The sequence below is a fragment of the Triturus cristatus genome, chromosome 9, assembly GCF_964204655.1.
Source record: "Triturus cristatus chromosome 9, aTriCri1.1, whole genome shotgun sequence".
In the NCBI taxonomy this organism is placed as follows: Eukaryota; Metazoa; Chordata; class Amphibia; order Caudata; family Salamandridae; genus Triturus; species Triturus cristatus.
Window position 1 is genome coordinate 107,809,069 of NC_140592.1, and position 15,535 is coordinate 107,824,603.

General features: G+C 44.2%; 1 protein-coding gene across 5 annotated transcripts in view; it reads right to left on the reverse strand.

Moving 5' to 3' along the window:
• Nucleotides 1-15,535, reverse strand: part of ITPR1 (inositol 1,4,5-trisphosphate receptor type 1) — a 1,957,366-nt gene that overhangs the window by 1,275,586 nt on the left and 666,245 nt on the right. The window contains exon 16 of one of the 5 annotated variants that reach the window (XM_085624507.1): nt 8,675-8,707. The exons of the other annotated variants lie outside the window; for them this stretch is intronic. Coding sequence (XP_085480633.1) covers nt 8,675-8,707 — 33 coding nt within the window. The remainder of the gene's footprint in view (nt 1-8,674; nt 8,708-15,535) is intronic. 5 annotated transcript variants of the gene reach the window in all.

Here is a 15,535-nt window from a genome sequence, read left to right on the forward strand (position 1 = left end):
CTCATTTGTTGCGGTTTTTACAAGGTTAGCTGTCTAGACACTATTTAGCTTGCAGACTACCATACATATATTTAAAACAAAATGCCACCTAGTCCTAGAGACTAAATGGATCTAGAATTTCCTTATTCATAACATTAAAAGTTGCCATTAGCTTTTATTTGTATTAAAAACATTTTGAACTGATAGTGCAGATAGCCTACAATTAAAAAAAATATTTCATTAGCATTTCAATTTCAAGGTATCGTTATGGACTAATGACCCGACACAAAAACCAATGATTTATTAATTCCTACTTTTATCACTATTTCCAAAAGCCGGCCTTTTTAATTATTGTATTGAAATTACAGTGGCAGGCGTGTAGAAGAGACTTCATTCAAATTCAAAATGTTCATCCATAGCAATTTACTATCTAAAGGAGGGAGTTGTTTCAATTCAAATTTGTTGCCTGCAGATATGCCTTTAACATTAGACAGAGGAGCCAAGGTTGGCAGTAACAAAGGTAACGAACGGCCTAAGTTGCAGGCACCCAGTCAACAAACCTATTTTGTCTACTACCTACATATGCTAATTCTTAGAGTGAGAGAACTGGTGCCTGCAAATATGGAGAGTACCTGGTAAGAAGAAGATTATGCAGAGTTGGAAGGTGTCCTACATAACAAATCAGGGCCGGCTTCAGTGCTGGTGGCGCCCTGTGCGACAATGTTTGTTGGCCCCCCCCCCCCCCCCCCCCCCCCAATGACCACCTCCACCACGGATTCGCTCAATAGCACCCTTTAACAGGGACCAAGTCTCCATAACCACACTCTCTCAGATGCATTGAATTGGTTATATAGCGCCACTCATACCAGTGTAGGGTGTCCAAGCACTTTGCATCACACACATTACACAGAGACAATCAATCATACGTGTGTAAATCAGTGTATAGGAAATTATACATAAGCCAAAGGACTAAAAGTGTAAGAGTCACATGTCATCCATACTAGTAGGCAGTATAGTTTAAGAGTGCTTGCTGTGGAGAAGCACAAACTCAGAGTCGAAAAAGAAACAGCATAGTTGGGAGTTCTTTAATAATAAGAATCGATTTCTAGCCAAATTAACCCTTTTTGCAACATTAATCAATGTTCTAATAATGTATACTTTGCAGTGTATATGCTGTTCTAGGATTAAAGTTAATAGCTCACTATTCTATATTAGGACTTTAAGTTATAAATTGCAAGTAACAAAAATATTTCTTTTGAAAGCAGTAACATGCTGATCTGTTTACATCCTACGCACTCTAATCTACTTGGTACACGTTCTTTGCAGCAGGCATATTAACCCTCTGCACTAACTTCACATAAGTCAAAACCTCAACTATACAAAATGTTGATCCCTCTCCAGGAAGATAATTAATCACACGAGTTATCTTGACATTTATGTGAGGCCTGGTAATTGCCGGGGAAAAGAAACGCTGCAGCAGGTGCTTCAAAAGCATAATAAACATTCAAACACGGCGCCCCCAGGAAGCCAGCTCCCGGTGCGGTGGCACCGGTCGCACCGCCCTAAAGCCGGTCCTGTAACAAATCCTTGGAATGACTAATGCAGAGGATGTTTTTTCCCACCCTTACCAAAGAGGTTGGGCAAAGAGAGGGTGGGCAAAGAGAGGGTGGGCAAAGAGAGGGTGGGCAAAGAGAGGGTGGGCAAAGAGGGTGCGCATCAGACCTTCAGGCCGGATGAGGTAGCTGTTGTAGTATGGCTTGGAGCAGGAGACCACTGCCCTGGAATGAGTAAGAGGTGGCCCTTAGTACATGGAGTGGAGCGGCTGAGTGGAAAAGACATTCAGAGACTCTGGCTGAGCCGGCCTGGACTAGGTGGAAGGATCAACAGTGAGGTGTGGAAGGGGAGTGTTTTTTTCTCTTCTGCTTTGCAGCCTTCACACTGGTGATCGAAAACAAGCCAAAGGAGAGCCCCTGACACAATCAAGGAAGAACTAGAACGTAAAGAGCTTCAATACTCCAGTTTCTCTCAAAAGGTTAATCAGGACCTATGAGTTTTTCCTGACGATGCATGGTACAGGTTAGAGAGTGGATAAGCGATGGACCAGAAAAAGGAGAACTGGAACACAACCTATTTCAAGAGCGAGCGTAGAGAATGGGCCAGGGCCATATGTACATATTTTTTGCAGTTGTAAACAGCCCGATTCACAGACTCTGCCTGTTCGTGAACGCAAAAAAGCATTTTGGTATGTATCAATTTCAAATTTTGATTCAGTAACATTTTAAAGAATTGTGAATTGGAATTGTGAATACAAACCAATTTAGTATTTGGAAGTGGAGCTTTTAGAGCATCCTTCCAACTACCGAATTGCAGTGGTATATGTTTTGCGACCGAATTGCAGTTGCAAATTTCTTTGCCCCCCCCAAAGTACTATAAAGGTACTGCTAACCATTTGCAAATGGGAAGGGGTCCCCAAAGGATGCCTTCTCACATGAGAATACAAACCAAGATATATATATTTTTTTAGAGCAGGCAGTGGCCCATGGAAGATTAATTTTCAATTTATTTTTTAAAACGCATCTGGCTTTCCTTTAAGTGAAATGAGCTGCATAAAAAAAAAAGATTGCTTTATAAAAAGCAATCACAGTGGTTTGCTGACCCCAGCAGGCCACCATCCCTGTGCTGGCCATCATTCCTAATGGGTCGCAATCTGCAGCCTACCTCATTAATATTCATGATGTAGGTCAATTTGCGACCCACTAGGAAACGCTATTTAAAAGACAAGATGTCTTACATTAGGAATTGCAATTTCCCAATTGTAATTTAAGAATCGCAATTTGAAAACTCAATTCTAGATTTTTTATACATAAGGCCCAAATTACAGTGAAGCTCCAATGAATGAGGACAGTAAAGGCGCATGTTCCGGGTCCTACCTTAGAATCAGATTGATCTGTTCCTATACCACCTGTCCCCAACACACTACTCCCAGTCTAACGGCTCGGAATGGTTTACAACTAGCCCTTTCTGTGAAAGGTGTGCAATGTTCCTGATAAATGTATATGTTGAACCGTTTCTCTTTGAACAGCGGTACTGCTGTCATCCTCTTAAGGAATGTGCTGGCTAATATTTATAAAAGGAAGTTTGTAACTGAGGATGATATAATTTAAGACCACACTTATTATGTTTGCCTCACTCTTTGAGTGTCAAATACTGAGCATGGTCCACTACACATTACCACACTAAAATGCAAAGTCACACATTCATAGCACCTCCTGAAGCTGTCAAATTGGAGCGCTGCTATAAGTAGCGGTGACTAAAGCAGCACTGACATCATGCTGCTCACAGAAACAGTGTGAGTGACCACTCTGATTAACACACACTGCAGTGAGTTGCGTTGCCTGCTGCCTCCCCTGTTGAGAAAAGTTTTGAAAAGTGATAATCTCTGCCAGGTGCATCAGGTTGTGCCGACCAGTCGTGGGGCTGGCTCAGCTGCGCTTGCTGGCTCAATCCACCACAGCCGCATTCATGTGAACTGGCGTCATGAAGACTGCAGGCGCGAGCAGGCAGCAGATGTTGAGCCGACACCAAGACTCGAACCTTTCTCCCTAGTTCCAAAGTCGGACGTTTTTGCTGTAATGCTACATTCTCACTTATCCTTGTAACAGAGTCTGAGACTGCCAAACTCACACCAAGTGGCAATCACAAGGTAAGTAGAGCTGCTTTGCAGCACGGGAAGAACCTGGCGCAGAAAAAAAAAAAACACCTAGTCTTAATTTTGAATAGCTCAGTAACTTCTAAGAGCTGATCATCTGGTTGCACGTAAAAAATCTGGCAATGCCTACTCCGCCTTTAAACCCTCTGAGTGAACAGAAAATTGCTGTTGATAAGTAAGTTCCCATAAATTGTTGTATAATGGTTGTCCCAGTCAATAGTGATCATTTATGATCATTTACCAAAATATTGGATTCTAGAAGTTGCGGTTTTCATTATCTTTAATGGCACTTTTGCCATATCGTAGATTCACTTCTAATTGATTAAAGGTCCTATAGTATGCAAAAAAAACTGAAGAATCTGCAAAATTTGAAATTCTTTGTCTGTGCCAGTGTGCATGCATGTCTGCCTTCATGCGGTTGTGGTAACGATTGGAAATGGCAAATGAATGCTATAGTTGGGAGAAGGCCCCGAATGTTATGCAACTGACATTTAGATAAACTAAAACTGCGTGTGCATTACAATAAAAAAAAAACTACTTTATTCCTCAAGTACACATTTGAATCCAATAATTGCATGGGTCACAATCCTTTCAAAAACATCAAAACCTATTTTACGAAAGAGTAAAGTTGTTCCCAAATTGCAAGTCATAAGGTTAAATGGAAGTTATTCCAACTATAGTAGGTCTTCTGTGTCTATTGCAAAACACAATGTTTGAGTTATGGGCACTCATTTTGTTACATTTCATTTTATATAGTTAATATATTTCAATATTTGCAACAGAGGAAACAATTTAGAAAGTTACGAACAGGCAAAGACCAACAGCAGACCCAAGTGGCACTAAGTTCCTTTTGTAAGAGCTAGAGGCATTAGTTAAGCTGTGCACATGCGACTCCTGCACCTGCCGCTGTTGGGTGCAGACTGCAACGCAGATAGGATACTGGATGTTTGTGGAGCGGTGCACCACCAGGCCGCCTTTCCTGATAACAAAAGACTGACCAGTTCCTTTATATGAAGAATTTCTTCAAAAAGTAGTCTCCAGCCAACGCGTTTCGTTCAATAGGGATTGAACTTCATCAGGGCGGTTTCTTAGAATAATGACACCGCAAGGGGCTCTTACCATGGATCCAGGTCTTTAATGCTGCATTCTCTCGAATAAGGTACATATAGCAGGCCCTTATTAGGGAGGCCAAGATAGGCCGCATCACCTAGAACCAACTGTTATGTACTTTCACCTACGACAACTCATATCTGTGCCCTGCGGTGTGTCATTCTAAGAAACCGCCCTGATTAAGTTCAATCCCTATTGAACAAAACGCATTGGCTGGAGCCTTCTTTTTTGATATCATTGAGAAAAAAAAAAATTCTTCATATAAAGGAACTGGTCAGTCTTTTGTTATCAGGAAAGGCGACCTGGTGGTGCACCGCTCCACGAACATCGAATTTAGAAAGTTGTCCAGCCAAGATATTTTCATTTTTGCTAACAATTTAATGACTCTTAAAAGAAACGAATACAGTGCACACCGAGTATTGCAAACAGTTTCAAAATAATCTCACAGCCAACAGCTATCCTGGTACTGTGGTCTTTTAATTGTTACCTTATAAACATCACAGAATCTTGAAAAGATTCAAGGCATACATTACCCTTCTGGAAGAAACAAGGCAGGATTAACCTTCATTGCTTGGAAGTTGGACCTCTAATATGTTAAAAACATTGTCCAAGCCTCAGGTACTGGATTACCATCTTTTAAGTATGACTACTTATAGTACCCATTAATGTATTTGTGGTATTAAAACAAACCTAAACAACAAATGTTCCCAAATGTTGAACCTACTTTATTCAGTGTGCAAACAATTTGCTTGACTGCTTCCAAAAAGCAATGCAATTTGGAAAGCTGCTGCTTGTGCTTTTTGGGATAAATTTAGATTCAATTCAGGCATTTACTATATTTTAGAGCAAGCACAAATGTTTCTGCAAAGCAACGTTTTATCTTCCAGAACCTTCTCTAGCGTTTCCTAGGAGGACAATATAGTAGCACTACCATTTCTCCAAAGTGGCTTTTTTGGAATCCCAAACCAAAAAGCATGTTCAAACTAAGATTCCGCGGATTTGGTTGAATCATTGAATGATGAGTCTGACAAAACGCAAGCATTCATTATTCAGTATGATTTATTTATATGGGATACATCCAGCACTAGATCAGGTTAAACAAAGGGGTCATCTGATAACACCATTTCAAATAATTTGGTGTCACTGCACCCTCCTCAGAGTTTGTTACAAGTACAAAAAGTTACTACCTAAAAGACTATTGTGAGCAGAGATGAGGTTTTCTCAAGTAGGTGCAGACTATCATGGATGTTTAACAAGACTTTAATCACTCCCACAAAACTGGAGCTCCCTACACTTTGTGATACAGCGAATGTTCTTCTCAATTTCAGATTCAAGACATTACAATTATATTACATTTTTCTGTCTTCATTAAGTTTGTGAGCATCCTGAAAAACTAGTTGTGGTCGGAAAGTTGGTCAAGCAGAAACAGCTGGCTAGATCTCCCTCCCTTCCAAATGAGGGATTTATTTCACTACCATGCATCAGGTTCTCATGAATAGAATCAAACACTGGGATTTTATTAAAGTACCTAAAAACACTGTACTGTATTTTTGTAACGATACATTCCTCATCTTATTAGCAAGTTGAATGAGCACTTTACTCTTAAATCAGCTGTTGCAGCATCCTGTGGTAAAGAAATGAAATTCAAATAGATAGTCACAAATAAATATGTCAATATTAAGGAGGGAATGTTAAACAACCATTGTGTAACAAGTTTTATTACACAACATGTGCCTACATTCAATATTAAGCACAGAACCAAACTGTTTCCATTTATGTTGAAAGCATTTCCACCACGCACTTAAAGGGCATTCAGGAAGCAGATCCATATCAGAGCACTACGTGACCTTCTCTGGACTATGACAACACCCTACATTGATACAATCCAGGAAGTACCTTAGACCTCACACATGGTTTTAAAGTACTACATAAATATCAATGCAGAAATCATGATAATGTAGGCAGTATTTGGCATCACCAGCTTAATAGATTTTAGATGAACATTTCAAATTAAATTGCAGCAGTCTTCATGCATACAGCTCAATAGGTCACAAGGGAAAACAGAAGGAAAACATTAAGCTCCACTATTCTACAAACCAAGACACTATAAAACCCAGACAGACTATGGGCTATTGAAGGGGGAACAATTTCACTTCCAACAGTCACAAAACTGGATTAGACAGCCAACTATTAAATCAACAGCAAGACAACCTCTACATAGCTTTGAGAAATGGATGAATACTAAGTCAGGAGATAAGATTCTTTCTGATACACAAGCAATGTACTCGGGGTAGACATACGATAAAACAGTGTGACAGATGAGAGCCGGATATTGTTAAACACTAAATACGAAGGTGTGTAATACAGTCTTTCAAAGGGCAGAGGTTTCACCGGCCAGCGCTAATCAAAGAAACACTGATAAGTGGTTTCTTAGTGGCACTATATCACAAAAACACTGCATACATGGAAACCCTCCAAATCCCAAAACAGCTGGTGGGGATGTGGGAGTTCAGGACGACTACTGCACCTGCTCTCGAACCGCTCTAAACTCACCAGTCACTGGAAGGTGTTTTTCACAGACTTTGATGAAAAGTTTAACTGCACAATCTTGAGACTCCTCACCTACATCATTCTTGGGGTTGACGCAAGGCTTTCATAGCCTCTGACCTCCTAGGGGCAAGCAAATTACTGTGCTATTGTGTGCGGCCAAGTGAGATTGGGGACTTGGGGGACTGATAGAAAACCTGATCATACTCTTTGGCTACACAAGGCTTGGGAGCTCATAAGTATGGAAACAATCTCCTTGATTATCGAGCAAAAAGAGAAAAACTGAAAAATGCTGGAAAGTATGCCTGAAACAGCTCTCCAAAGAGTTTAGAGAATTGATTTGCCCCAGATACCTTAAGGTTCTACATCTAAGCACAGAACGAAAAGCAGTTGAGCAATGCACTCAATGACTACTACAGGAGACAGGCGGTCACGCCATACATCAGGAGAGGTGAATTAACCACCATACAGATGGGAGCTTTCCAGAGGTGGGCGTGGGATAGGAGTGGCAAGGGGAGGGAGGAGGGAGAAGATCTTGGTTTGTTTTGTAGCCAGCCACTGTAATGAAGGCAAGGCCATGTTGTGACCTTTTTATTAAGTCAATAAAACAGAACTGATTCTAAAACACCCAGACTAATTCAAGTGAACGGCTCCATACCTAAACTAAACCAATATTATAGATGTATTATAGGCTTGCATAAACAAAACCAACCACTGCTGCACATTCACCAAACCAACACTTAACAAAAATCCCCAGTGCCCACTCAAACTTAAATGGGAAGCTTTATGGGGGAAAAACAATCAACTATCATTAAAAGCAAATATTTAAAGTACACCAACGACATCTGTAACACTTCATTATCATGACCTCTAGAAGCTGATTTCTACGATATTCTAATAAGGATTATCCGTAACCAAAAATGAGTTTTGTCTTCCAAGACCATCAAAGATGATTAGCCAAACAAACATTCTTTATCACTACTAACATGAAGCCAATGTGCCATAGTAGTAAACATTCAGATTTTCCATAACTGTCAGTTCTCTGGGGAAACCAAGCATCCAGAAACACCGCCAATGAAACACCATGCAGCTGGAACTGGAAGGGATGCAAGTCTCAACCACTACAACTACACAGCTGCTGGTACCAAGCGCACACCCATGCTCCTATGAAGATAACAGCCCATGCAGCAACACCCAGCGCTCGCAAGACTACAGAAGCTCAAACGCATCAGTGCAGTGATATTACAATGTGCAAGAACATCAGAACTGTGCATGCTTTTGTGCCACGCTGCTGTGTGTTTATGATTCACACATTACACTTGGGCATACCTAAACAATGGACATGACGTCTTCGATGAAAAACTGCGCCAAAAGCCCAGATCCAAAACAGGAGTGAAAGTGTTCATGTGCATAAAAAAGAGAAATGCCATTTATAAAATAAACTATCACCACAAGCTACTTTATCAGGTGGATCACTAGCTCATTTAGTTGGCTTCAATGTCCTAGCACACATTTAGATTATCTACCGACACGCCAAACACTTTTACAGTTGCCCACCTATCCTAATGGGTGCCCGACATTATCAGTCTTTTAACAACTTCTGTCTATAACTGCATCTCAGTAACATCTCCTCTAGCGTCTCATATCTCCTCTGTGCTAATACTATCTAGATTTTCTTCTTTCCAAGTTCTACACCAGTCCTCCAAGATATACAGTTCTAAGTCGTACATAACTGGAAGGCTCTACCGTTGTTGATGCTGAATTCAGTTTAACACTGCCAAATCGCTCAGGAACTCTGGATTCAGTTGACTGGATTACCACAGCTGTCTTCTCGTCAGTCTCCACGTTAACTCCTTGCCTCCCCTAATTAATTTTCTTAAATCGCAACACAAACTATTTATTCTCCATAGGCACAAACACTTCAATTTACCCCAACAAAGGAGGAGGTCTAAATGCCTAAAACCTAGTGTTATATAAAAAAGTATACTAGTGTACAGATCAAACAATCAGACTGCAAATATCTAGTCAACACCCTATCATACTAATCACATAACCTTTCCTTTGCTAATCATAACTTTTATTACACCTAAAGCATCCTTTGACCCACTCTCTTCCACTGGTTTTTGTGCTTTTCATAGCCCACTCCATTAAAAAAAACCTTACCATCTGCCATATACGGATCACTCGTTCTAGGAGGCTGCACCAAAAGAACATCGATCACATACATTATGGCAGCTACCCACTTTACTGCATCTCTATACTCTTACATCCTTAGCTAGACATGTTCTCACTAGATGTAGTCCTTATCAATCATATCTATATATAGTTGAAATGTATTAATATTTTAAATTCACTATACAGATAAACAATCCAAACTTCATTGGCAAATACCCCATCACATATGCAAGTACAACATTCCTGATATAAATGCGTTGCTAAATAAACTAATATGCATTGAAACAAGTAACTTTAAATAAGGATTATGCATAAAAACAGTATGAGGTACAACAACGTTCATCAACACAGACTGCCAGCAGAAGTGCATTTTATATTTTAACTTCAGAGCTATTGATAGGATACATTTGCTAAACTGCCTAATGAAACCATACATTTTTATATGCCAAAGCATGTATGTTGCTATTCAGTGGAGTATTAAAAGTCCAGGATTATTAAAGCACTTATGAAGTCCAAAATGATAATAGGAACGATATGAATATTGGTGGTCAAACCACGTAATAGAACAGAATCCGGGAGAATTTTGCTTCACTCTTTTCAACAGCGTTTTGTCCTTGATGACTATAGTTAATTTTCTGTAAAAAAAAGCATTCCCCGCTCTTGAAAATCAGTTCTTTTGCGTGAAAATGTAGGATTTTGATCAGCCTTTTGTTTCTGGAACCAAGTTTGTAATCAGTTTCTAAATGTTTACCAGGCAATGCAGACAACTATAAGGGTAATTCTATAATTCCAATTGGCACCCTCTTTATGCACCTTAAGTCAAGTGATTTCTTTGCTAGTAAAGGTCTTAACTCTATATATGTATTTTGATAACTCAAAAACATTTTCCGTATTTTCCACACAAAAAAAAAAAGAATCTTTAATCTTCCCTGTGTTTTTTTCTCAATGTTTCAGTAGACTGGCTCTCAGCTTTTTCTATGTTCACCACACTCTGGCTAGGTTCTGTTCAAGAAATCATACTTTGTACCTTTAGTTAAGAGGTCAGCAATAGCTTCTCCATAATACACTTTTTCATGCAAAATAAAGGTCATCCTTGTTGCGGTCTTCTCTTAACCCCTCCCAGGCGGGGAGTTGCCTCCCCCTCCCTTAGTCATTCTCCAACTGCGCCCCTTTGACAGTTAACAGAACATGGACAACTTGCTTGGTGCCAAAAAAGGTCGCAGTTTATTAAACATGTAACATTTTCTAGGTTTGTTCCTCATGGTTACACAACATTTGTTCATCACTTAACGATTAGCCATAGTGGCCCTTTAGTCCATTTTTGGCCGTTCTCTGCTCTCAGACAGATCACCTTCCAGAGGGGTCTCCACCACAGCCACTGTTGCCAAGGGGTTAGGCTTCAACTTGCTTTCGACTTAAAGGGTGTCCGTTCCGACTTGCCCGGGCCACAGGTGCATTCCTGCTTAACTTAATTGCCATCTTGGCCATTCCCAGCTCTTCCAGGTCCCTGCAGTGTGGCATCCCAAGGACCCCATGTGAGCACCTCATCTATCCAGCCTGCGGCTGAGTTCTACCTTTCGCTACATTGGTACCCCTGCTGTAAGGCATCCCAAAGGCCCTGCGGGAGCCTTCATCTATCAATTTCTCTTCCTTTCCTATCCTATCCTTCTAGGGTGTCTTACGCCATGCTACCCATCGTCTCCACGATCGTCAGGAGCTCCCCCCTTGCTCAGCTATGCTCTCCCATCGCCTATGATAAACCCATTTACTCGAACACTCCCACGATGTTTAGCAGGAACATATCCATTCCCCTAAGATTTATTATGCGGTGTCTTGCGAATCCCCAGCCGTTGCCCCTACATATCTATCATAGTGATGTTTCGCTTGCGTCTGGATCTCTCCACGCCCCTCTCCAGGACTTCCGCGCTATCATCTCCGAGAAGATTTTGGTGGGGCGCTCCAGTTTTGCCAATGCAGCCAAGTACACCTGCATTTTCATTAGAAGGGCCCTCCTGCCCAGCGAGGCCAGGTCGTTACCTCCCAGGTGGACTATCACAGCGTCCAGTATGCCACCTCTACCTAGCGCTTATAGTACTGCGGGTAGGAGTTGGTCCCATTTCATCCCGGACCAAACCAACCAGACCACCTCTGTGTCCCGCAGCCAGATCCTGCCAAGTTTGCGTCTGGCTGCTGCCCACTGCTGTGCCCGTGTGATGTACGAGTGCCCTACGAACCACACCGTCCTGCACAGCATGGTTGAACCTATACTAGGGGGGGGGGGGGGGGGGGGGGAATCTAGGCTCAACATGAGGTGGGGAGTATGTAATGTTTAAACGCGCCAGATGCCCAACGCCCTATCCCCTTGATTTGCTGCTACCCATGCCCAGTCCCGCTGCCGTGGTTGCGACCCTGATCCTAAATGAATGGGATCCAAATGCCCTGGGTTGGAGCCCTGCCGCCCCCAAAGCCCTCAATACGGCTATAAATTGGACATGGCTAAGGAATGTTCCCTCCAAATGCCTGAATAGCGGCCCATCCCTGGCATTCACGGATGCCATGCATTTCGGTACTAAGCATACCGGGCAGCATGATTTTTCCCTTATGCAATGTAGTCTGGTCCACCTGCCTTCACCCGCTAGGTCTGTCTTTTACCTCCGCAGCAGGAAGTCCATGTGGCCCTCCCCGAACAGAACGTCGGTTCAGTGTATGCATGCAGTCCCCTGCATCCCTTGTGGTTGGCGCCACTAGCTTGCTCACTCTGTATGCCCAAAAGAAAGCTAGCGTGCAAGTTGCCCTGAAAAGTATGGCCTCGCTCACTGATGAGCATACCTCCACCAGTGCCCCAACCATTTGCTACGGTATTTGGAAATGAATGGGCCTTCTTGTGTCTTGCATTGCCTTTTGCATTCTACCCCACCCTTTCAATGCCATTCTGCAGTGAAAACCCCTGGTGAGGTCCTGCCCCAACGCCATTTGTGTAGTATGCCACCGCACTCAAGTGGGTCTGGGCCCAAGATTTTGTCCAACCTGCTCTAAAAACCCAATCTATGAAACCCAAGACCTCGCTCTGCCCCTCCGGCTGGTCGTTCGTTAGCCCAGTAGCTGCAGTAAATGTCGCCAAGCACTTACGGTAACGGTGCAGTGTCGTTGGGGCCAGTGCATGTTCAAGCATCACTTCTAAACCACCTCTACCCATGAACATACTTGTCTACTCCTGGGACGAGTCGTGCCCTAAGCGCTATATTCGCCCGCAGTTGGCATTGGATCAACCTTCGTAACAGGCCGACTACAGCTGCGCATTTCGCCGTCCCCGTATTGATTGCCTACACTACTGCGTGGTTGTCAGACCACAGAGTTATCTGCTTGTTTGCTAGTCGCTCTGACAAAATGTGAAAAGCCACTACTATGGGAAATAGATCCAGTAGCAAAACGTTTGCTGAGACCCGCAATTGTTTCCAGGCCTCTTGCCATGCCCCTGCTGTCCATGCTGTCCATAGGATGGCCCCGAAACACAGGCCCCCTGCTGCGTCAGTGTACAACTCGAGTTGGCTTGCTGGCACCCATGGCTCGCCTCACATTAGGCTGCCACTGAAATCAGACAGGAAGGTTTCCCACTGTTCTAGATGTGCTTTTACCCCTTGTGTTAGACAGACCCTGTGGTGTTTTTGTGCCATGTCTCTGGTCAGCCATCCCAGCCTTCTTGCAAATGCCCACTACGCCGGGATCATCCTTGAGGTGAAGTTCAGTTTCCCCCAGCAACTGTTGCACCTCACCTAGTGTGGCTTTCTTTTGGAGCCTTACCCTGCCCATGATCTCCTTGAGCTCCGTTACCCTGTTGGCTGGCAATCTGCATGTGCCTGCAAGAGTCTAGTTCTATTCCTAGGAAGGACAGTTTCATGATGGGCCCCTCTATCTTGAGCTAGCAGCACCCCCAATTCCTGCGCCAGTGCTGTGAAACACTGCAGGAGGAGAGCGCAAACACCAGTGCTCGCCTTGCTGACGAACAGGAAATCATCTAAGTAATGGACTGGGCCCCCTCGCGGGGCCCGTCTCCCTACTTCCCACTCTAGGAAACTGCTAAAAGCCTCAAAATATGAAAATATGCACTGGATATTGAGCACTCCATTGGCAAGCATTTGTCATAGTAATATTTCCAGTCTAGCTGAAAACCTAGCAAGTGATGGCTATTTGGGTGGACAGGCAGGACTTGGAAAGCTGACTCAATATCTGTTCTGGCTAGTAGGGCTCCCCTTCCTTCCTGCCGTATCAGGTCTACTGATTCGTCGTCCGATACATAGGATTCTGAGCAATCTTTCGGTTCCAGCCAGTCGTTGACGGACTGCCCTTGCAGGTGGGATAGATGGTGTATCAGCCTGAACTTCCCTTCCTCCTTGGGTACCACTCCTAGTGGGGAGACCATGAAGTTCTCTAGCAGGGGAAAGTTGAACGGGCCGGCCACCCGCCCCATTTGGATTTCCTGGTTTACCTTGTCCGTGCTATGCTTGGGTTCTCCCTCACTGACTTCAGGTTCCGGCTCTCCAGCGCCCCTCTTGGACCTTTGTAGGGTATTATGACTGTCTGTTGTCTTCGGATACTGACCTAATAGATAAACCAGCCTTCTGGTTTTAATCAGGGCTGGAAGCAGCTGTCCACTGCCCTTAGCCCTAGCTCCCAGACCGTGGGGGCTGCTTGCTACTTCTTTGTACCTGTTCTATCTTTGCCTGCTCCAGCTCCCTGGCCTTGCTTGCAGCAGATTGTAGGCTGGATCCCACCCCGCAAGACCCGCACGCATGTTTTAACTGGCATCCTGCCCCCAATTTCCAATCATCTTTGTTAAATTTCCAACAGGGTTTCCCAGATTTGGTGGTTCCCTGGCTCTTCCCCTTGAACCCTTGGCCTACACATTTGCCCTTACTCCCGTAGGAGCAGAAAGTGCTTTCTTTGGAACGGACGCCTTCCCTGGCAGCTACCATGTGTGTTGAGAAACCCTCCATGTCTTGCCAGTCCCACATTTGAATATTCTCCCTGAAATCTTCGTCGTATTTCAACCATGCCTCCCCCTGATACTTCAACTGTGCCTCGTGCACCTTCTGCTCGTATAAAATTAGTGCCGCCGTGCTCTGGGGGAACTTGTCCACAAAAACACAAGCCAGGGTCCTGAGTGCTTTTAACCAATTCTCAATTGTTCCCTCTACCCTGGGTTTGCGCCGCTCCCTCCTATCGTCTTTCTTGTCCTGTACTGTCAGGTCTAAGCCTGCCTGCCGTACATCTAGCAGGGAGAAGCTGCACCTCTGGTGATGCCACCTCGTCCGGTTGTGCCATATGGGGGTTCAGTTCACCTTTGCCTGCTGCCCTTTGAGGCCCCCCCCTTCTGTCTGGCTCTCGCCCTATCTCCTTGCCGCCCCCCTGGCTTCCTGCAGCCAAAGGTGGACCTACCCCGAAAGGGGATCCTGCCCCTGGCCACCACCACCATGGCATCCAAGCTGGTGGGCTCCAAGCCTCCCCTTTGAAACCTTGCTGGTCCCTCCCTTGCCCTAGCTGCCAAGGGGGTTGATAAATACTCACGCCCTGTTGCCTGCCCAGGTTAACTATCTGCCCCGGGCCCATTTCAGCTAGGCTATCGCACTGTGAATTAGAATTTTTTTTACAGACCCCTTGTCCTCGCTTCACTCTTCGGTGTTGGAGCTGGACACCAGCTCGGGGAATGCAGCCCTCCTTTTCTTGGCTCGTGCACCCAAGCGCTCGCCCTGCGCCGCTTAACTGGCCACAGGGACTTTTGCCCTTGTCTCAGGGTTCTTTGCGGGGGGCACCATTCTGGCTGCATGCCCCTTTGCGCCGGATTTCCTGGTGGGTTGTGCTAGCGTCGACGCCCATCGCGGTTTCTTACCTTTGCCAAAGGCTCCTTTGATCTGTTGGTCCACCCAGGATTGCCCTTAGAGCCACCAATTCCCTGGCTCTGTCCAGCATCACCTGTAAATCCGCATCCAGCTCTGGGCCGTTGCCCACCCTTTGCCT